Source organism: Tachysurus vachellii, chromosome 2 (genome assembly GCF_030014155.1).
Source record: "Tachysurus vachellii isolate PV-2020 chromosome 2, HZAU_Pvac_v1, whole genome shotgun sequence".
NCBI lineage: Eukaryota > Metazoa > Chordata > Actinopteri > Siluriformes > Bagridae > Tachysurus > Tachysurus vachellii.
The window spans coordinates 3,874,454-3,898,144 of record NC_083461.1 but is presented as its reverse complement, the minus strand read 5'-3'; the positions used below and the strand labels follow the sequence as shown (position 1 = coordinate 3,898,144).

The following is a 23,691-nucleotide window of genomic DNA, read 5'->3' as shown; positions in this document are numbered from 1 at the left end:
CTTTTCCCCCTTTCTTTCCCTCAGTCATTAACCATTAGTAACCTGGGTTACACAGTACCTCAGGATATTGTGTTAATCTAAGTAAAGGAAGTTCTTTGATTTCCTGGAAAACCAGAAAACAATCCACAGTGGCATTATCTACTTGTGAAGCGGAGTACATGTCCTTAGCGTCAGCCATGCAGGAATGTATCTACTTGAAACAGCTACTTAAGTGTATGGACACATACTAATATACACAACCAAACGTGTATGAGGACAACCAAGGTACCATAGCACTGGCCAGAAACCCAATCAGTAGGCAGAGGTGCAAACACATTGACATCAAGTACCACTTTGTAAGGCAAATTGTAAATGATGGTAAGGTAATTTTGGAGTTTTGTCCCACAGAGAAAATGGTTGCTGACATTATGACAAAGCCACCTACAAAGCAAAAACTAAGGAGATTTGTTCAAGATATGTTTGGCACTTAAAATGTGAAAAGTGTATGTTTGCATTATTTATTTTAAAGTGAAGACTTGTTTTTGTTTTGGGTATTGTTTTTCTAATGACACAATGAGCTAAGAGCGAGTGGGGGTGTTAAAGTAAGTGCACTCTTATCATTTGTATTACGGTTATGCGTGATGACGTCTTTCTGCCACGTCACCACGTCGTTACGATGTAAAAAGGCCCGGATATGTTATTCTGCCATGTGAGCAAAAAAAACAGTGAATGCTGATGTGTTAAATGTGGATTGTGCAACGTTTGTTTCTTTCACGCGAGTAATTAATAAGACTGCGTACACCCCAGTTCAACAAGTTGGCAGCTGTATTATACTATATTTAATTAATAATGCACTGTTTATTGTATTCTATCTCGTTTTCCTGTCTTTTCATGAATTGTTGTGCAGAATCGACTCCACTGATTCATTGTCACTCGAATCAGAATCGTAGTCAGCTACAGGATTTCTCATTTTGAACAGCATAGTGTGGTATTGAGTTAGAGTATGTCGTCGTATAAGCGATATGGATCATTCGTGTAGGCGTGAGGGATCATTGGGGGAGGAGCCGCAGCTTGTGTACAGCTTGTGGGCATCGGGTGTGGCATCGCTCACTGCTGTACTCTTTGCTTATCTCGGAGTCTCTTGTCTCTGATTGGTCAGCTTGCCTGAATGAACCGTTTAGAGGCGGGGAATTTCTCGTTCGTTCTTAAAAGCGCTTCCAAGAGTTGACACCCTCCTACAGAAGTCTCATATGAGCCTGTGATCTAAAGGTAAAGCTCTTACTGCTTCGTGCTGCACACAAAAAGAGTTTGAGAAACGTTTTGAAACGTTTATTGTGAATCTGTAAGTTTTTTATCTTTTTCTGTTAGTTTTGTTAAATTGTAGTAACACTTAAGTATAAACGGACACACAGTAACTTTACAGCTGTAAAGTCAATGTGGTGTCAGATAATATATCTTTATGTGTGATGATTATTTAATCTTTATTTAAGTCTTTTAATACGCACTCAGTTAACTCATAGATCATCAGCTATAAGGTGTGTGCGAGTGTGTGTGTGTGTGTGTGTGTGTGTGTGTGTGCGCGCGTGTGTGCCTGTGTGCGTGTGTGTGTATGTGTGTGTATATGTGTGTATGTATGTATGTGTGTGTGTGTGTGTATCAGCTATAAAGTTTCCTTTTCTTTACATCATGCTGCTCTTGTAGGTAACTCTCTTATAGGACTTTCTGAAACACCATGAAGTGGCTTTTAATTCCTTGCATCACTGTGATGGGTAAGTGATACTGTTTATAGTTCTGTATTAAACACTGATGACAGATTCAAACATTTCTTGACATGATGTTGTGTTTACCCTAGTTGTGTTTTACCATGGAACCTCTAGTGGGATCCAGAATATTGTATGGTGGCGTTTTGGACAAGAGAGATTAAGAATATAAGACAAGAGTAGAGACATGATGGATTGGATGGGGTTCTGTCGGGGTTCTCATTAAATCTATTAAAGACATTTAAGCTTCTGTCTAAGAGACTATAAGACCTGCTCCTGCTCAATTTAGAGGTGTATGTGTGTGTTGTATTAATTGCCTATGAAATAAATAAAAGAAATTAAAAGTTAGTATTTAAATAATTATTTAAAATTACATATAATTTAAAATGACCTTAAGTTATGTTGGTCCAGTAATCACACTGTAATGTCTTTATGTTCACATCTAAATCTAAAGTCTAATCCAATAGTCCACGTCCACAGTAGAACTGCTCTGTTTACTGAAATATATTTTAGTTTCAGGTTTATTTTCATTACACACAAGGGACCGATGGAATAAAGTTCAAAGTATCACCTAATCAGCAGTGTATGTGTTTCTTTCAGAGAAAGTTCTAATGACTTGTGTGAGATCTTTCTTTAACATTCTCAAAAGTCTGGACTGTTTGTTTCTGGAGCCTGTTGAGTTTTGTCCCTTGGTTCGGTTTATTTAAACATATATGAACACAGCAATCGTGCTCAGATCTGCACTGAATCAATCAGGCTTAGACGACCTGAACAATGTAGTGAACGAGGATTGTTTTCAAAAAGAAACAGCTTTAAATTATGGATTTATGGTGTGTCACATTTTTTGATCTTTTCTGATTTATTCACATCTTTTCTGATTTATTCTCTGATCTGTTAGTTTACCTGCTGATGCAGCAGTGCCAAGCCTTCATCGTCATAGAATCGATGGTGAATGAAGCCCTGACCCTCCCGTGTAACTGCTCAGGAAATTGTCCATTGGTTCAGTGGATCCGCTTCATTCCTGACAAAGTTGTCATTGTTCAGAGCCGGATTTGTTTAAAACAAGAGAATTTTAAGGAAAGATTTACACTACCATTAGACACAAGCAGAGGAAATTTCTCCCTGATGATCAGTTCAGTAACCTACAATGATGCAGGTTCTTACAACTGCAGCTGTAATGAAATATCAGTGACTGAAGTAAAGCTGAAAGTTATCAGTAAGTGCTCTTGCTGTCATCAGCAGAACATTCTGTCATTCTTAACATGTCTGTAGTAAAGTCTGACCAGCCACATTAAATGCTAAACTGTAATAACGTCATTTGTTTTTGTTTATCCGGAAGTTCCGACAGTTCTAAAGGCTTTCGAGGGGAAGAACGTCACTCTCCCGTGTTACGGAGACACTCGACAAGTCGTTAAAGATGTAAAGTGGAAGAAAGATGGACACGAGGTTCTGCTGTACACTCCTGCAAACAGATCGATGACTAAACAAAACAGATTCACGATGTCAGTAGAAGGCTTTCTAGACGGTGATCTCTCTCTTCACATCAGTCCAGTTCACCTGTCTGATACAGGATTATATCAGTGTCTCATCCACGATGAATCTCAGGACGGAGAACCACGAGCTGTGTTACTGAAGGTAGAAGGTAAATACATCTCTTATTCTAATGATACTTACAGACCTTGTGAACTGAAAGTTAAAGGTTTTGTTAAGTTCCTGTGAGCTGAGTGAACATTCTAGTGTAGAGTTTATTTGTAAATTCAGTCCCACTTTGTACGGTTTTTATACTGATGTACTGTAGTCAGTCTCCATGCATGTCAGGTAGTGTGTTAACATCCAAACAACACAAAAATGTCTCTTAGTGTTGAAGTTCTACAGTTTCTCAGTCTATAGCTTTGAAAATGTCCTAATAAGTAATCAAATAATATAGAATATTTTTTTCCAGGGAAACAAAAATTCACAACCACCAACAGCGCTCCAATTTCAGGATGGTTTGTACTGCTGGTATTGTTCATCTCTGTAGGGCTCAACATCATCGTCCTGATTATTTACATTATGAGAACAGTGCAAACTGAGACTGAACCAGATTTAATCTAAGACTGCAGGATCTTTAGCTTTCCTGTACATCACTGTTCTGTTGTCCTGTGTGTTTCTTTTATCCTGTGTGTTTATTGTCCTGTTCTCATCTCACACTGTTGTGTATTTGCACTTTATGCTGCAATCTTATGTACTATTACGTGTTACACCATGATACTGGAGCCATTTTTGTTCTATCATGTACAAGCTATATAGCTGTGATGTGTGAAGGGACTCGTGGCTGTTGAGGCACTGATTCTTTCAGAGTCAGATTTACAAATTAATGAATTTAACCGAGTATCTTAAATTCACCATTCAGGTGGCTGCTTGCACATTGATTAATGTTTATTTAATGTCTCCTGTTTTAACTTGAACTGACATATTAAATGAAGAGGAAACACAACAGTATTTAAATGTCTACACAATGACTTAATTAACATTTACTTTAGTTTACTTGTATTCAACTTCTACTGAAAAATATTTTGAAATGCTGGAGCCACCACAAGTGTTTTATTTCCTTTGTTTTAAACCATATTTAAACATACAGGTACTGTATAAAGATATGCTTTTATGATGATTATTAGAGGTACAAAAGTGACAAGATGTTCTGTACTAAGTCTAAGCCAAAAACTGCTGATCAAATTATGAATATGTCGAAACGTAGAGAACATTTATATTTGTGTTACAGTTTATGATCATATTTGCCTATTGTGTTATAAGGGTTCAAATAATTCTGTTATTACATCTATAACACAGACGCTGTTTACTCTCATGGTGATGTTTATGATATAGACTGTGTGATTGTCTTTAATGATTGTTTATATGAATTTGTTTAAAAGTCATATTTAAATAATTTGAATGTGTATTTTAATGATAATGAAAATGAAATGCTTTTATTGTGTTTTTCACTTTGACTTTTTTTTCATTTTGACTCTTGAAAATTATTACTAAAGAATTAATGTTTTAAAACTTGTTGTGTGTGTGCGTGTGTGCGCGTGTGTGCGCGTGTGCGCGTGTGCGCGTGTGTGCGTGTGTGTGTGTGTGTGTGTGTGTGAGAAAATGATCCCTAAGTGAAATATGGAGTATAAAATATTATTGATTGTATTATGTTCATTGTTGTGTTTGTTTAGTGCTGCCAGACTCCAGCAGTCACAAAACAAAGAGGAAACACAATTTAAAGGCATTTTAAATGTCTACACAACTCCTTAATTAACATTTACTTTATTATACTTTATAAAACTTCTGAAAAAGGATTTGAAATGCTGGAGCCACCTGAAGAGGTTCAGAAAAGGTCTTTCAGAGGTCCTAAGAGACAATTCTTTAACCATTTCTCATTAGTTGTAAGAAATGTCACCAGAGCATTTTATAGAGCAAAACACATTGTGAAGTGTTTTATTAACTTTGCTTTAAACTATATTTTAAAATGTATTTACTGTATAATGATACACTTTTTTTGTGATGCATATTAAAGGTACGAAAGATAAAAGGTTCCAAAAATTGATGGACAAGTTATGAAATTAAGAACGTGTTGAAATTTAGAGAAGAAAACGTGTATTTGTAGATTCACACACACACACACACACACACATACACACACACACACACACACACACACTTACACTTGCATAAGTAGAAAATATATAAATAATCACACTAACGTGTTAAAAGCAGGACTTTATTTCCACTAGATGGCGCTAGATTACAAAACATCTTGCTTGCATTAATAATATAACTCTGTTTATTTCTTTTCTTTTTTGCTATTTCGTATTTGATAAAGCATCATGAAGAGAAATCACGTTTTAACGACAAAAAACATGTATTCAACGTTAATATAAAAAAAGACTTATGCATGTAACAACAGCTCAAATCATTATATCGATACTTGCAGTGATAACCGGCTATAAACATGAGACTTTAACAACTTCCTTTACAGTAGAAGAAAATGCAATCAACAGTCCACTTAACAAGCATCATCCTTTACAGCCGACACTCAAACCTCATGATTTTACAATGAAATAAGATTTTCAAAATGCACACAAATGCTGAGAGAATATATAATGTCATTAATCTCTATCTTTAACAATGAAATGACTGTATGACATCTGTAATGTAATAATACATGTCTAAACACTGCTCCATCTGTAGCACCCAGTGCATTCAACAAAACAAAGATAACTTCATTCAGAGAGATGACATACTTAACTCACAGTAGTCTGATATAACAGGGGGAAGTGGTTAAACTACACAGATTGTTAGGTGCAAGTTCACTCAAACTCGGGGAAAACATCAGAAACTCTCCAATAATATGAGCATAGTAACAGTGTCTTATAAATGGCAGGATATCACACTAACCTCAAAGCACCCATTGTTATACTTGTGCTTGCTGACCTCATGACATGACATTAATTTAGTAGAACAAACTACTTTAAACACATAGAACTTAAAACTACATTGAACCTTGTTTATACTCCAACAAAAGTGTGTTTTATTCATTTGGTCTTTTCCAAACTCCTGAAAAGGAGGTTACTAAAGCAACCTATAGAGGCGTGCTATGACGTCATGACGCAGGTCTACCAACCAAAATTAAGTACTTTTAAATTGCACAGTGCACATAATTTTTGTCATTTTTGTTCCATCGTGTAGAAGCTATATAGCTGTGATGTGTGAAGGGACTCATGGCTGGTGAGGAACAGTTTAATGTCTCCTGTTTTAACTGAAGCAGTCAAACTAAATGAAGAGGAAACACATCAGTATTTAAACGTCTACACAATGACTTAATTAACATTTACTTTAGTTTACTTGTATTCAACTTCTTCTGAAAAAAGGTTTTGAAATGCTGGAGCCACCTGAAGAGGTTCAGAAGGTCTTTCAGAGGTCCTACATTAAAGCTCTATTCTATAACCAGTGTATAATCTGGAAGTGGAGGAGCAGCATTTCGTTTTCTTATTAGTTGTAAGAAATGTCAGCAGAGCATCACTGTTCTATAAAACATCATACTGTGAAGTCTTTTTTTTTCTTTACTTTAAACCATATTTAAAATGTATATACTGTATAACCACACACTTGTGTAAAGCATATTAAAGGTACAAAAGAGAGTTCCAGCGTAGTGACGATAAATTGTGTCCTAAGTCTAGGCCAAAACTTACTAAACAAATTCAGATTATGTTGAAATGTAGAGAACATTAGTATTTGTGCTGTAGGATCATATTCGCTTATGTTCTTTAAGGGTTAAAATAATTCTGTACTCTCCTGTTGATGTTATTCATATTAAATTTAAATCATTTGACTGAATATTTTAATCACACTACCGTGCAGGGCTTTTTATTTGTTAAAATTATTATTTGTAGACTATTTCCACAAGATTACACAATTTCTGTTTGCATTATTAATATAGATTACATTAGATTGGATTAGATTAGAATCAACTTTATTGTCATTACACATGTACAAGTAAAAGGCAGCAAAATGCAGTTTGGCATCTAACCAGAAGTGCAATAAGAAGCAAGTTCATGATGTACAGTATTTACAGTAAAAACAGTATAATATACAGATGAATATGTTATAGACAAGATGTACAGGGTGTTATATATTATACTGATATAATGTACATGGTGTTATATATTATACTGATATAATGTACATGGTGTTATATATTATACTGATATAATGTACAGGGTGTTATATATTATACTGATATAATGTACAGGGTGTTATATATTATACTGATATAATGTACATGGTGTTATATATTATACTGATATAATGTACAGGGTGTTATATATTATACTGATATAATGTACAGGGTGTTATATATTATACTGATATAATATACAGGGTGTTATATATTATACTGATATAATGTACAGGGTGTTATATATTATACTGATATAATATACAGGGTGTTCTATATTATACTGATATAATATACAGGGTGTTCTATATTATACTGATATAATATACAGGGTGTTATATATTATACTGATATAATATACATGGTGTTATATATTATACTGATATAATGTACATGGTGTTATATATTATACTGATATAATGTACAGGGTGTTATATATTATACTGATATAATATACAGGGTGTTATATATTATACTGATATAATGTACAGGGTGTTATATATTATACTGATATAATATACAGGGTGTTATATATTATACTGATATAATGTACATGGTGTTATATATTATACTGATATAATGTACAGGGTGTTATATATTATACTGATATAATGTACATGGTGTTATATATTATACTGATATAATGTACAGGGTGTTATATATTATACTGATATAATGTACAGGGTGTTATATATTATACTGATATAATGTACAGGGTGTTATATATTATACTGATATAATGTACAGGGTGTTATATATTATACTGATATAATGTACAGGGTGTTATATATTATACTGATATAATGTACAGGGTGTTATATATTATACTGATATAATATACAGGGTGTTATATATTATACTGATATAATATACATGGTGTTATATATTATACTGATATAATATACAGGGTGTTATATATTATACTGATATAATGTACAGGGTGTTATATATTATACTGATATAATGTACAGGGTGTTATATATTATACTGATATAATGTACAGGGTGTTATATATTATACTGATATAATGTACAGGGTGTTATATATTATACTGATATAATATACAGGGTGTTATATATTATACTGATATAATATACATGGTGTTATATATTATACTGATATAATATACAGGGTGTTATATATTATACTGATATAATGTACAGGGTGTTATATATTATACTGATATAATGTACAGGGTGTTATATATTATACTGATATAATGTACAGGGTGTTATATATTATACTGATATAATGTACAGGGTGTTATATATTATACTGATATAATATACAGGGTGTTATATATTATACTGATATAATATACATGGTGTTATATATTATACTGATATAATATACAGGGTGTTATATATTATACTGATATAATGTACAGGGTGTTATATATTATACTGATATAATGTACAGGGTGTTATATATTATACTGATATAATGTACATGGTGTTATATATTATACTGATATAATGTACAGGGTGTTATATATTATACTGATATAATGTACAGGGTGTTATATATTATACTGATATAATATACAGGGTGTTATATATTATACTGATATAATGTACAGGGTGTTATATATTATACTGATATAATATACAGGGTGTTCTATATTATACTGATATAATATACAGGGTGTTCTATATTATACTGATATAATATACAGGGTGTTATATATTATACTGATATAATATACAGGGTGTTATATATTATACTGATATAATGTACATGGTGTTATATATTATACTGATATAATGTACAGGGTGTTATATATTATACTGATATAATGTACATGGTGTTATATATTATACTGATATAATGTACAGGGTGTTATATATTATACTGATATAATGTACATGGTGTTATATATTATACTGATATAATGTACATGGTGTTATATATTATACTGATATAATGTACAGGGTGTTATATATTATACTGATATAATGTACATGGTGTTATATATTATACTGATATAATGTACAGGGTGTTATATATTATACTGATATAATGTACAGGGTGTTATATATTATACTGATATAATGTACAGGGTGTTATATATTATACTGATATAATATACAGGGGTCGGGGTGTGAGGCTCTAAGGCAGAGGTATTCAACTAAAATGTAAAGAGGTCCAGTAAGAGAAAATTTCTTGAAGCAAAGGTCCGGAAGATCATAATGTCTAACTAGTTAGTGTGATATATATGTATGTAGCCTAACAGACTAGTTATGCTGGCCGGCTAGAAGCGGACGCTGGGAAAACAAATAAATAAGATGTAGCGATATCAAAACGTATATCGATCAATTATTCTATGGTTAAGATGTATTGAGTCAGAGTGTAATGTGTACTAGCGGAACCGGGCTAACAGGCTAGTAATGCTAACCAGCTAGCAGCGGGCGCTGGGAAAACAAATAAATAAAGACATCAAAAGGTAAAGAGTTGAAGTATAAACTCAAGATAAATCGGAATTGAATAAAAATACTCAGCCAAGCAAACAAATGCGACGTGCAAACAATTCAAACACCGCGTTATATGACCATAGACGCTACAATCTAACCGCAACACAACCATACGTACCTACCCGGTGGGTAAGGCTGTCGGCGAGCCCCCACTGTCGTCGTTAATGCAGGTTCAGTATGGCAAAAAAACAAAACCAAAAATTCAAGGACGGCTATAAGGTCGCAGCTTGGAAGATGCGAGAGCTCCAAATCTGCTGCGCTTGCTTCATGCTGCACAATAGCGTCATGTAATTTCAGATAAGAGCACAAAGTGAGCATTGATGCTCCCTGGTTTTTGTGGTGCATTGTGGGATATTTTTATGGAGCAATAATTTGATGAACTGGAATTATATCAAATTGTATGTTTCTGTGGTTTTCGTTAAGATCTGTGGCATACGACTATTATTAATATTAGAATTACACTAACAAGTGTTTTTTTTTTTTTACTTTAAACCATATTTAAAATGTATATACTGTATAACCACACACTTGTGTAAAGCATATTAAAGGTACAAAAGAGAGTTCCAGCGTAGTGACGATAAATTGTGTCCTAAGTCTAGGCCAAAACTTGATAAACAAATTCAGATTATGTTGAAATGTAGAGACCATTAGTATTTGTGTTATAGGATCATATTCGCTTATGTTCTTTAAGGGTTAATTTAATTCTGTACTCTCCTGGTGATGTTATTCATTCATTCATTAATTCATTTTCTACCGCTTATCCAAACTACCTCGGGTCACAGGGAGCCTGTGCCTATCTCAGGCGTCATCGGGCATCAAGGCAAGATACACCCTGGACAGAGTGCCAACCCATCACAGGACACACACACACTCTCATTAACTCACACACTACGGACAATTTTCCGTAGTCCGGGGAAACCCCCGGGGCACGGGGAGAACATGCAAACTCCATACACACAAGGTGGAGGCGGGAATCGAACCCCGACCCTGGCGGTGTGAGGCAAACGTGTTAACCACCAAGCCAGGTCTCAGCCAGGTCTCAGGTCTCAGCCAGGTCTCAGGTCTCAGCCAGGTCTCAGGTCTCAGCCAGGTCTCAGGTCTCAGCCAGGTCTCAGGTCTCAGCCAGGTCTCAGGTCTCAGCCAGGTCTCAGCCAGGTCTCAGGTCTCAGCCAGGTCTCAGGTCTCAGCCCTCAGCCAGACCTCAGGTCTCAGCCAGACCTCAGGTCTCAGCCAGACCTCAGGTCTCAGCCAGACCTCAGGTCTCAGCCAGACCTCACGTCTCAGCCAGGCCTCAGGTCTCAGCCAGGCCTCAGGTCTCAGCCAGGTCTCAGGTCTCAGCCAGGTCTCAGGTCTCAGCCAGGTCTCAGGTCTCAGCCAGGTCTCAGGTCTCAGCCAGACCTCAGGTCTCCACCAGCAGCATCCTAATCCGTTCGTCCAGTTCATTCCGACTCGGTTAGTTCGGTTCGGTTCGGTTTAATTCGACGGCGTCCTTTGGGATTGTTTCTATTATTCAATATTTGATGATTGAGTTTATTTCAGCATTTTAGCTGTTTTCTTTTTTTAATTGGAGCAACTGTTTGTAACAGAAGATCGGAAGGAGATCGGAATCGGATCGGAAGAGAAAAAGTGGTATCGGTGCATACCTAGTGTGTGTGTGTATGGTGTGCGAGTGTGTGTATATGGTGTGTGAGTGTGTGTATATGGTGTGTGAGTGTGTGTATGGTGTGTGTGTGTGTGTATGGTGTGTGTGTGTATGGTGTGTGAGTGTGTGTCTTGTGTGTGTGTATGGTGTGTGTGTGTATGGTGTGTATGTGTATGGTGTGTGTGAGCTATAAAGTTTCCTTTTCTTTACATCATGCTGCTCTTGTAGGTAACTCTTATAGAACTTTCTGAAACACCATGAAGTGGCTTTTAAGTCCCGGCATCACTGTGATGGGTAACTGATACTGTTTATAGTTCTGTATTAAACACTGATGACAGATTCAAACATTTCTTGACATGATGTTGTGTTTACCCTAGTTGTGTTTTACCATGGAACCTCTAGTGGGATCCAGAATATTGTATAGTGGCGTTTTGGACAAGAGAGATTAAGAATATAAGACAAGAGTAGAGACGTGCTGGATTGGATGGGGTTCTGTCGGGGTTCTCATTAAACCTATTAAAGACATTTAAGCTTCTGTCTAAGTGACTACAAGACCTGCTCCTGCTCAATTTAGAGGTGAGTGTGTGTGTGTGTGTTGTGGGGGGCACGGTGGCTTAGTGGTTAGCACGTTCGCCTCACACCTCCAGGGTCGGGGTTCGATTCCCGCCTCCACCTTGTGTGTGTGGAGTTTGCATGTGGCTCGGGGGTTTCCTCCGGGTACTCCGGTTTCCTCCCCCGGTCCAAAGACATGCATGGTAGGTTGATTGGCATCTCTGGAAAATTGTCCCTAGTGTGTAATTGTGTGTGCCCTGCGATGGGTTGGCACTCCGTCCAGGGTGTATCCTGCCTTGATGCCCGATGACGCCTGAGATAGGCACAGGCTCCCCGTGACCCGAGGTAGTTCGGATAAGCGGTAGAAGATGAATGAATGAATGAATGAATGTGTGTGTTGTATTATTTGCCTGTATGAAATAAATAAAAGAAAATAAAAAGTAGTTCAAATATTTTCAATAAGCTTAAACATAAGACTTCTGTCATGGACACGGGGATAAAATAGACCCAAATGCAGGATAGCGTAAAAATAAACAGGTTTTAATAACTAAAACAAAACACAGAACAGGAACACGGACTCGAGACAAGATGACAACAAAAGACAACAGAGGATTCCACGCTGCTCAAAGCAACGCGGCTTGACTAAATACTAATAATAATTAGACACATGAGGGACAGGTGTGCAGAGGCGGGGAGGAAGAGACAAGGGCGGGGAAGACACGTGAATATGGAACGTCAACAAAAAGCACATGGCCAAAGTCCGGGCTGAGTCCTGACAGTACCGCCCCCTCGACGCGCCAATCCGTCTTGACAGTCCCAACGGGGTCCAGGAAGGGGGAGCGAGGCACATGGCGAGGCAGGAGGGGGGAGCAAGGCGCACGGCAAGGCAGGTGGGGGGAGTAAGGCACACGGCGGCATAGCCAGAGAGGGCCGAGCGACGTCCACAGCCGAGCAGAAGGGCCGATCACATAAAAAATCCTCCTCCACAGAAAAAAAAAAATCCATAGGGGCAAAACTCGGGCCTGCAACACCCCCCGCGGACAGGGAGTTGGGCGGCATCCTCCACGGAAACCGGATGTGAAGAGACGCTCCCCACCGGACAGGTGCTGGGCGATGTCGCAGGATACCACAAAAACAAAACTCGGGCTGGTGACATGGAGTGTAAACAGGTTTTAATAACTAAAACACAACACAGAACAGGAACACGGACTCAAGACAAGACGACAACAAAAGACAACAGAGGATTCTGCGCAGCTCAAGGCAACGCGGCTTGACTAAATACTAATAATAATTAGACACATGAGGGACAGGTGTGCAGAGTGCTCAGATCTGCACTGAATCTATCAGGCTTAGACGACCTGAACAATGTACTGAACGAGGATTGTTTTCCAAACGAAACAGCTTTAAATTATGGATTTATGGTGTCACATATTCAAAATATCTTTTCTGATTTATTCTCTGATCTGTTAGTTTACCTGCTGATGCCACAGTGCCAAGCCTTCATCATCACAGAATCGATGGTGAATAAAGCCCTGACCCTCCCGTGTAACTGCTCAGGAAATTGTCCAGTGGTTCGGTGGATTCGCTTCATTCCTGACAAAGTTGTCATTGTTCAGCAGATGTGTTCAAAACAAGAGCATTTTAACAAAAGATTTACACTACCAGGAGATACAAGCAGAGGAGATTTCTCCCTGATGATCAGTTCAGTAACCTACAATGATGCAGACTCTTACAACTGCAGCTGTAATGGAAAATTAGTGACTGAAGTAAAGCTGAAAGTTATCAGTAAGTGCTCTTGCTGTCATCAGCAGAACATTCTGTCATTCTTAACATGTCTGTAGTAAAGTCTGACCAGCCACATTAAATGCTAAACTGTAATAACGTGATTTGTTTTTGTTTATCCGGAAGTTCCGACAGTTGTAAAAGCTTTCGAGGGGAAGAACGTCACTCTCCCGTGTTACGGAGACACTCGACAAGTCGTTAAAGATGTAAAGTGGAAGAAAGATGGACACGAGGTTCTGCTGTACACTCCTGCAAACAGATGGATGACTAAACAAAACAGATTCACGATGTCAGTAGAAGGCTTTCTAGACGGTGATCTCTCTCTTCACATCAGTCCAGTTCACCTGTCTGATACAGGATTATATCAGTGTCTCATCCACGATGAATCTCAGGACGGAGAACCACGAGCTGTGTTACTGAAGGTAGAAGGTAAATACATCTCTTATTCTAATGATACTTACAGACCTTGTGAACTGAAAGTTAAAGGTTTTGTTAAGTTCCTGTGAGCTGAGTGAACATTCTAGTGTAGAGTTTATTTGTAAATTCAGTCCCACTTTGTACAGTTTTTATACTAATGTACTGTAGTCAGTCTCCATGCATGTCAGGTAACGTGTTAACATCCAAACAACACAAAAATGTCTCTTAGTGTTGACGGTTCTACAGTTTCTCAGTCTACAGCTTTGAAAATGTCCTAATAAGTAATCAAATAATATAGAATATTTTTTTCCCAGGGAAACAAAAATTCACAACCATCAATAGCGCTAAAGTTTCAGGATGGTTTGTACTGCTGGTATTGTTCATCTCTGTAGGGATCAACATCATCGTCCTGATTATTTACATTATGAGAACAGTGCAAACTGAGACTGAACCAGATTTAATCTAAGACTGCAGGATCTTTAGCTTTCCTGTACATCACTGTTCTGTTGTCCTGTGTGTTTCTTTTATCCTGTGTGTTTATTGTCCTGTTCTCATCTCACACTGTTGTGTATTTGCACTTTATGCTGCAATCTTATGTACTATTACGTGTTACACCATGATACTGGAGCCATTTTTGTTCTATCATGTACAAGCTATATAGCTATGATGTGTGAAGGGACTCGTGGCTGGTGAGGCACTGATTCTTTCAGAGTCAGATTTACAAATTAATGAATTTAACCGAGTATCTTAAATTCACCATTCAGGTGGCTGCTTGCACATTGATTAATGTTTATTTAATGTCTCCTGTTTCAACTTGACCAGTCATATTAAATGAAGAGGAAACACAACAGTATTTAAATGTCTACACAATGACTTAATTAACATTTACTTTAGTTTACTTGTATTCAACTTCTACTGAAAAATATTTTGAAATGCTGGAGCCACCACAAGTGTTTTATTTCCTTTGTTTTAAACCGTATTTAAACATACAGGTACTGTATAAAGATATGCTTTTATGATGATTATTAGAGGTACAAAAGTGACAAGAAGTTCTGTACTAAGTCTAAGCCAAAAACTGCTGATCAAATAATGAATATGTCGAAACGTAGAGAACATTTATATTTGTGTTACAGTTTATGATCATATTTGCCTATTGTGTTATAAGGGTGCAAATAATTCTGTTATTACATCTATAACACAGACACTGTTTACTCTCATGGTGATGTTTATGATATAGACTGTGTGATTGTCTTTAATGATTGTTTATATGAATTTGTTTAAAAGTCATATTTAAATAATTTGAATGTGTATTTTAATGATAATGAAAATGAAATGCTTTTATTGTGTTTTTCACTTTGACTTTTTTTTCATTTTGACTCTTGAAAATTATTACTAAAGAATTAATGTTTTAAAACTTGTTGTGTGTGTGCGTGTGTGCGCGTGTGTGCGCGTGTGTGCGCGTGTGTGTGCGCGTGTGTGCGTGTGTGTGTGTGTGTGTGTGTGTGTGTGTCGCTCTCGCGCCGCGCTCGCTCGCTCTCGCGCCGCGCTCGCTCTCGCGCCGCGCTCGCTCTCGCGCTCGCTCTCGCTCTCGCGCTCGCTGTCTTTCTCTCTCTCTCTCTCTCGCTCGCTGTCTTTCTCTCTCTCTCTCTCTCGCTCGCTGTCTTTCTCTCTCTCTCTCTCTCTCTCTCTCGCTCGCTGTCTTTCTCTCTCTCTCTCTCTAGCTCGCTGTCTTTCTCTCTCTCTCTCTCTCTCTCTCTCTCGCTCGCTGTCTTTCTCTCTCTCTCTCTCTAGCTCGCTGTCTTTCTCTCTCTCTCTCTCTCTCTCTCTCTCTCTCTCTCTCTCTCTCTCTCTCTCTCTGTCTCTCTCTCTCTCTGGTGGTATCGGTGCATACCTGGTGTGTGTGTGTATGGTGTGTATGGTGTGTATGGTGTGTGTGTGTGAGTGTGTGAGTGTGTGTATGGTGTGTGAGTGTGTGTATGGTGTGTGAGTGTGTGTATGGTGTGTGAGTGTGTGTATGGTGTGTGAGTGTGTGTGTATGGTGTGTGAGTGGTTTGTGTGTGTGTGTATGGTGTGTATGTGTATGGTGTGTGTGAGCTATAAAGTTTCCTTTTCTTTACATCATGCTGCTCTTGTAGGTAACTCTCTTATAGGACTTTCTGAAACACCATGAAGTGGGTTTTAAGACCTGGCATCACTGTGATGGGTAAGTGATACTGTTTATAGTTCTGTATTAAACACTGATGACAGATTCAAACATTTCTTGACATGATGTTGTGTTTACCCTAGTTGTGTTTTACCATGGAACCTCTAGTGGAATCCAGAATATTGTATGGTGGCATTTTGGACAAGAGAGATTAAGAATATAAGACAAGAGTAGAGACATGATGGATTGGATGGGGTTCTGTCGGGGTTCTCATTAAACCTATTAAAGACATTTAAGCTTCTGTCTAAGTGACTACAAGACCTGCTCCTGCTCAATTTAGAGGTGTATGTGTGTGTTGTATTATTTGCCTGTATGAAATAAATAAAAGAAAATAAAAAGTAGTTAAAATATTTTCAATAAGCTTAAACATAAGACTTCTGTCATGGACGCGGGGATAAAATAGACCCAAATGCAGGATAGCGTAAAAATAAACAGGTTTTAATAACTAAAACAAAACACAGAACAGGAACACGGACTCGAGACAAGATGACAACAAAAGACAACAGAGGATTCCACGCTGCTCAAAGAAACGTGGCTTGACTAAATACTAATAATAATTAGACACATGAGGGACAGGTGTGCAGAGGCGGGGAGGAAGAGACAAGGGCAGGGAAGACATGTGAACATGTAACGTCAACAAAAAGCACATGGCTAAAGTCCGGGCTGAGTCCTGACAGTACCGCCCCCTCGACGCGCCAATCCGTCTTGACAGTCCCAACGGGGTCCATCAAGGGGGAGCGAGGCGCAAGGCAGGTGAAGGGGAGCAAGACACGGCAAGGCAGGTGGGGGGAGTAAGGCACACGGCGGTGTAGCCAGAGAGGGCCGAGCGACGTCCACAGCCGAGCAGAAGGGCCGATCACATAAAAAATCCTCCTCCACAGAAAAAAGAAGAATCAACAAAAAAAAATCCATAGGGGCAAAACTCGGGCCTGCAACACCCCCCGCGGACAGGAAGTGGGGCGGCATCCTCCACGGAAACCGGATGTGAAGAGACGCTCCCCACCGGACAGGTGCTGGGCGATGTCACAGGATACCGCAAAAACAAAACTCGGGCTGGTGACATGGAGTGTAAACAGGTTTTAATAACTAAAACACAACACAGAACAGGAACACTGACCCAAGACAAGACGACAACAAAAGACAACAGAGGATTCTGCGCAGCTCAAGGCAACGCGGCTTGACTAAATACTAATAATAATTAGACACATGAGGGACAGGTGTGCAGAGTGCTCAGATCTGCACTGAATCTATCAGGCTTAGACGACCTGAACAATGTACTGAACGAGGATTGTTTTCCAAACGAAACAGCTTTAAATTATGGATTTATGGTGTGTCACATATTCAAAATATCTTTTCTGATTTATTCTCTGATCTGTTAGTTTACCTGCTGATGCAGCAGTGCCAAGCCTTCATCGTCACAGAATCGATGGTGAATGAAGCCCTGACCCTCCCGTGTAACTGCTCAGGAAATTGTCCAGCGGTTCAGTGGATCCGCTTCATTCCTGACAAAGTTGTCATTGTTCAGCAGATGTGTTCAAAACAAGAGCATTTTAACAAAAGATTTACACTACCAGGAGATACAAGCAGAGGAAATTTCTCCCTGATGATCAGTTCAGTAGCCTACAATGATGCAGGCTCTTACATGTGCAGTTGTAATGAAATATCAGTGACTGAAGTAAAGCTGAAAGTTATCAGTAAGTGCTCTTGCTGTCATCAGCAGAACATTCTGTCATTCTTAACATGTCTGTAGTAAAGTCTGACCAGCCACATTAAATGCTAAACTGTAATAACGTCATTTGTTTTTGTTTATCCGGAAGTTCCGACAGTTGTAAAGGCTTTCGAGGGGAAGAACGTCACTCTCCCGTGTTACGGAGACACTCGACAAGTCGTTAAAGATGTAAAGTGGAAGAAAGATGGACACGAGGTTCTGCTGTACACTCCTGCAAACAGACCGATGACTAAACAAAACAGATTCACGATGTCAGTAGAAGGCTTTCTAGACGGTGATCTCTCTCTTCACATCAGTCCAGTTCACCTGTCTGATACAGGATTATATCAGTGTCTCATCCACGATGAATCTCAGGACGGAGAACCACGAGCTGTGTTACTGAAGGTAGAAGGTAAATACATCTCTTATTCTAATGATACTTACAGACCTTGTGAACTGAAAGTTAAAGGTTTTGTTAAGTTCCTGTGAGCTGAGTGAACATTCTAGTGTAGAGTTTATTTGTAAATTCAGTCCCACTTTGTACGGTTTTTATACTGATGTACTGTAGTCAGTCTCCATGCATGTCAGGTAGTGTGTTAACATCCAAACGACACAAAAATGTCTCTTAGTGTTGAAGTTCTACAGTTTCTCAGTCTATAGCTTTGAAAGTGTCATAAAAAGTAATCAAATAATATAGAATATTTTTTTCCAGCGCAACAACAATTCACAACCACCAACAGCGCTAAAGTTTCAGGATGGTTTGTACTGCTGGTATTGTTCATCTCTGTAGGGATCAACATCATCGTCCTGATCATTTAAATTACATGAGAAAATGCTGAGACCAGATTTACTCCAAGCCTGCAGGATCTTTCTCATCTCACACTGTTGTGTATTTGCACTTCATACAATCTTACTGTATGTACTGTTACAGTACGTGTTACACCATGATACTGGAGTCATTTTTGTTCTATCATGTACAAGCTATATAGCTGTGATGTGTGAAGGGACTCGTGGCTGGTGAGGCACTGACTCTTTCAGAGTTAGATTTACAAATATATAAATTTAACCGAGTGTCTTAAATTCACCATTCAGGTGGCTGCTTGCACATTGATTAATGTTTATTTAATGTCTCCTGTTTTAACTTGACCAGTCATATTAAATGAAGAGGAAACACAACAGTATTTAAACGTCTACACAATGACTTAATTAACATTTACTTTAGTTTACTTGTATTCAACTTCTTCTGAAAAAGATTTTGAAATGCTGGAGCCACCACAAGTGTTTTATTTCCTTTGTTTTAAACCATATTTAAACATACAGGTACTGTATAAAGATATGCTTTTATGATGATTATTAGAGGTACAAAAGTGACAAGACGTTCTGTACTAAGTCTAAGCCAAAAACTGCTGATCAAATTATGAATATGTCGAAACGTAGAGAACATTTATATTTGTGTTACAGTATATGATCATATTTGCCTGTTGTGTTATAAGGGTGCAAATAATTCTGTTATTACATCTATAACACAGACACTGTTTACTCTCATGGTGATGTTTATGATATAGACTGTGTGATTGTCTTTAATGATTGTTTATATGAATTTGTTTAAAAGTCATATTTAAATAATTTGAATGTGTATTTTAATGATAATGAAAATGAAATGCTTTTATTGTGTTTTTCACTTTGACTTTTTTTTCATTTTGACTCTTGAAAATTATTACTAAAGAATTAATGTTTTAAAACTTGTTGTGTGTGTGCGTGTGTGCGCGTGTGTGTGCGCGTGTGTGCGTGTGTGTGTGTGTGTGTGTGTGTGAGAAAATGATCCCTAAGTGAAATATGAAGTATAAAATATTATTGATTGTATTATGTTGATTGTTGTGTTTGTTTAGTGCTGCCAGACTCCAGCAGTCACAAAACAAAGAGGAAACACAATTTAAAGGCATTTTAAATGTCTACACAACTCCTTAATTAACATTTACTTTATTATACTTTATAAAACTTCTGAAAAAGGATTTGAAATGCTGGAGCCACCTGAAGAGGTTCAGAAAAGGTCTTTCAGAGGTCCTAAGAGACAATTCTTTAACCATTTCTCATTAGTTGTAAGAAATGTCACCAGAGCATTTTATAGAGCAAAACACATTGTGAAGTGTTTTATTAACTTTGCTTTAAACTATATTTTAAAATGTATTTACTATATAATTTACACTTTTTTTGTGATGCATATTAAAGGTACGAAAGATAAAAGGTTCCAAAAATTGATGGACAAGTTATGAAATTAAGAACGTGTTGAAATTTAGAGAAGAAAACGTGTATTTGTAGATTCACACACACACACACACACACACACACACACACACACACATACACACACACTTACACTTGCATAAGTAGAAAATATATAAATAATCACACTAACGTGTTAAAAGCAGGACTTTATTTCCACTAGATGGCGCTAGATTACAAAACATCTTGCTTGCATTAATAATATAACTCTGTTTATTTCTTTTCTTTTTTGCTATTTCGTTTTTGATAAAGCATCATGAAGAGAAATCACGTTTTAATGACAAAAAACATGTATTCAACGTTAATATAAAAAAAGACTTATGCATGTAACAACAGCTCAAATCATTATATCGATACTTGCAGTGATAACCGGCTATAAACATGAGACTTTAACAACTTCCTTTACAGTAGAAGAAAATACAATCAACAGTCCACTTAACAAGCATCATCTTTTACAGCCGACACTCAAACCTCATGATTTTACAATGAAATAAGATTTTCACAATGCACACAAATGCTGAGAGAATATATAATGTCATTAATCTCTATCTTTAACAATGAAATGACTGTATGACATCTGTAATGTAATAATAAATGTCTAAACACTGCTCCATCTGTAGCACCCAGTGCATTCAACAAAACAAAGATAACTTCATTCAGAGAGATGACATACTTAACTCACAGTAGTCTGATATAACAGGGGGAAGTGGTTAAACTACACAGATTGTTAGGTGCAAGTTCACTCAAACTCGGGGAAAACATCAGAAACTCTCCAATAATATGAGCATAGTAACAGTGTCTTATAAATGGCAGGATATCACACTAACCTCAAAGCACCCATTGTTATACTTGTGCTTGCTGACCTCATGACATGACATTAATTTAGTAGAACAAACTACTTTAAACACATAGAACTTCTTAAAACTACATTGAACCTTGTTTATACTCCAACAAAAGTGTGTTTTATTCATTTGGTCTTTTCCAAACTCCTGAAAAGGAGGTTACTAAAGCAACCTATAGAGGCGTGCTATGACGTCATGACGCAGGTCTACCAACCAAAATTAAGTACTTTTAAATTGCACAGTGCACATCATTTTTGTCATTTTTGTTCCATCGTGTAGAAGCTATATAGCTGTGATGTGTGAAGGGACTCGTGGCTGGTGAGGAACAGTTTAATGTCTCCTGTTTTAACTGAAGCAGTCAAACTAAATGAAGAGGAAACACATCAGTATTTAAACGTCTACACAATCACTTAATTAACATTTACTTTAGTTTACTTGTATTCAACTTCTTCTGAAAAAAGGTTTTGAAATGCTGGAGCCACCTGAAGAGGTTCAGAAGGTCTTTCAGAGGTCCTACATTAAAGCTCTATTCTATAACCAGTGTATAATCTGGAAGTGGAAGAGCAGCATTTCATTTTCTTATTAGTTGTAAGAAATGTCAGCAGAGCATCTCTGTTCTATAAAACCTCAAACCATATTTTAAAATGTATATACTGTATAACTATACACTTGTGTGATGCACATTAAAGGTACAAAAGAGAGTTCCAGTGTAGTGACGATAAATTGTGTCCTAAGTCTAGGTCAAAACTTAATAAACAAATTCAGACTATGTTGAAATGTAGAGAACATTAGTGTTTGTGTTATAGGATCATATTCACTTATGTTCCTTAAGGGTTAAAATAATTCTGTACTCTCCTGTTGATGTTATTCATATTAAATTTAAATCATATGAATGAATATTTTAATCACAATAACATGCAGGGCTTTTTATTTGTTAAAATTATTCTTTGTAGACTATTTCCACTAGATTACACGAATTCTGTTTGCAGTATTAATATAGATTCGATTGGATTAGATTAGATTCAGTTAAAATACCCAAATTGTTAGGTTCAAGTTTACTCAAACTCAGGGAAGACATCCAATAATATGATCATAGAAACTATCACACTAAGGTCAAAGCACCCATTGTTATACATGTGCTTAAACATGCTGACCTCATGACATGACATGACTTTTTACACATTTGCATATTCAGTCACACTATAACATTAGATTCATTTTTAACAGTCATGGTCAAATGGGTAACAGTCTTTCCTGACCCAAATGCACTAGAAAGACAGGAGATCTTTCTTGACCAGGTTGAGGTGTTAGTGGTCCAGGATGTCCTCTGAGATGTGGATCCTCAGGGACTTAAAGCTGGAGACACGTTCACGTGTTTGTGTGTGTGTGTGTGTGTGTATGTGTCTGTGTGTGTGAGTGTGTGTATGTGTCTGTGTGTGTATGGGAAAGTGTGTGTGTGAGTGCGTGTATGTGTGAGTGTGTATGTGTGTGAGTGTGTGTGTATGTGAGAGTGTGTGTGTATCTGTATGTGTGTGTGCATGTGTGTGTATGTGTGTGTATTTGTATATGTGTGAGTGTGTATGTGTGTGAGTGTGTGTGTATGTGAGAGTGTGTGTGTGTGTATGTGTGTGTATTTGTATATGTGTGTGTGTGTGTGTGTGTGTGTACTCTGTCGACCTCTTCAAAAAACCTCTGCAAAATCTCAGTCTGATGAATCTTCTTCATCACTTTTTCCCAGAAATAAGAAAACTAGAATCGATAGACTGTGACTCCTACAAAGTGGTGTTGATCTTTGAAGGTCTGGATGAGTGTCGACTTCCTCTAAATTTCCAGAAGAATGAGAGATTGTGTGATGTGACAGAGTCAGCATCAGTGGATGTGCTGCTGACGAACCTCATCAAGGGGAATCTGCTTCCCTCTGCTCTCCTCTGGATAACCACAAGACCAGGATCAGCCAATCAGATCCCTCCTGAGTGTGTAGACCAGGTAACAGAGGTACGAGGCTTCAGTGATCCTCAGAAAGTGGAGTACTTTAGGAAGAGGATCAGTGACCAGAGCCTGGCCAATAAAATCATCACACACCTGAAGTCTTCAAGAAGCCTTTACATCATGTGTCACATCCCAGTCTTCTGCTGGATCTCAGCCACTGTTCTAAAGAGAATGTTGGGTGAAGCAGAGGGTGGAGAGATCCCCAAGACTCTGACTCAAATGTTCACACACTTCCTGATCTTTCAGATCAAACACAAGGACCAAAAGTACCATCAGAATTGTGACCCTGATCCTCAGCAGACCAGAGACAGTATCATGGCACTGGGAAAACTGGCTTTCCACCAGCTGGAGAAAGGAAA

At 37.6% G+C, this 23,691-nt stretch overlaps 2 protein-coding genes across 3 annotated transcripts; both read left to right on the top strand.

The window, feature by feature from the left end:
* Positions 1-704: 704 nt before the first annotated feature.
* LOC132862194 (CD226 antigen-like) lies at positions 705-5,180 on the top strand. Of its 2 annotated transcripts, none has more exons than XM_060894096.1 (5): positions 705-1,248; positions 1,681-1,748; positions 2,638-2,955; positions 3,079-3,381; positions 3,682-5,180. In XM_060894096.1, the coding sequence occupies exons 2-5, from the start codon at positions 1,712-1,714 to the stop codon at positions 3,831-3,833; spliced, it is 810 nt and encodes a 269-aa protein (XP_060750079.1). In that variant the 5' UTR covers positions 705-1,248; positions 1,681-1,711; the 3' UTR covers positions 3,834-5,180. The 2 variants fall into 2 exon arrangements, with proteins under 2 accessions (XP_060750079.1, XP_060750087.1); XM_060894104.1 differs by having other exon boundaries at positions 1,234-1,321.
* An 11,211-nt stretch (positions 5,181-16,391) lies between these two features.
* LOC132862202 (CD226 antigen-like) lies at positions 16,392-19,116 on the top strand. Its single transcript, XM_060894119.1, has 4 exons — positions 16,392-16,510; positions 17,890-18,204; positions 18,328-18,630; positions 18,931-19,116. The coding sequence occupies exons 1-4, from the start codon at positions 16,474-16,476 to the stop codon at positions 19,035-19,037; spliced, it is 762 nt and encodes a 253-aa protein (XP_060750102.1). The 5' UTR covers positions 16,392-16,473; the 3' UTR covers positions 19,038-19,116.
* Positions 19,117-23,691: the final 4,575 nt, after the last annotated feature.

Bases quoted from the DNA above. Each gene is read 5' to 3' on its own strand.
- LOC132862194 (XM_060894096.1), top strand. From the start codon at position 1,712: ATGAAGTGGCTTTTAATTCCTTGCATCACTGTGATGG. The intron at 1,749-2,637 runs GTAAGTGATACT...CTGATCTGTTAG, and splicing joins TCCTTGCATCACTGTGATGG to TTTACCTGCTGATGCAGCAG. The intron at 2,956-3,078 runs GTAAGTGCTCTT...TTTATCCGGAAG, and splicing joins AGTAAAGCTGAAAGTTATCA to TTCCGACAGTTCTAAAGGCT.
- LOC132862202 (XM_060894119.1), top strand. From the start codon at position 16,474: ATGAAGTGGGTTTTAAGACCTGGCATCACTGTGATGG. The intron at 16,511-17,889 runs GTAAGTGATACT...CTGATCTGTTAG, and splicing joins ACCTGGCATCACTGTGATGG to TTTACCTGCTGATGCAGCAG. The intron at 18,205-18,327 runs GTAAGTGCTCTT...TTTATCCGGAAG, and splicing joins AGTAAAGCTGAAAGTTATCA to TTCCGACAGTTGTAAAGGCT.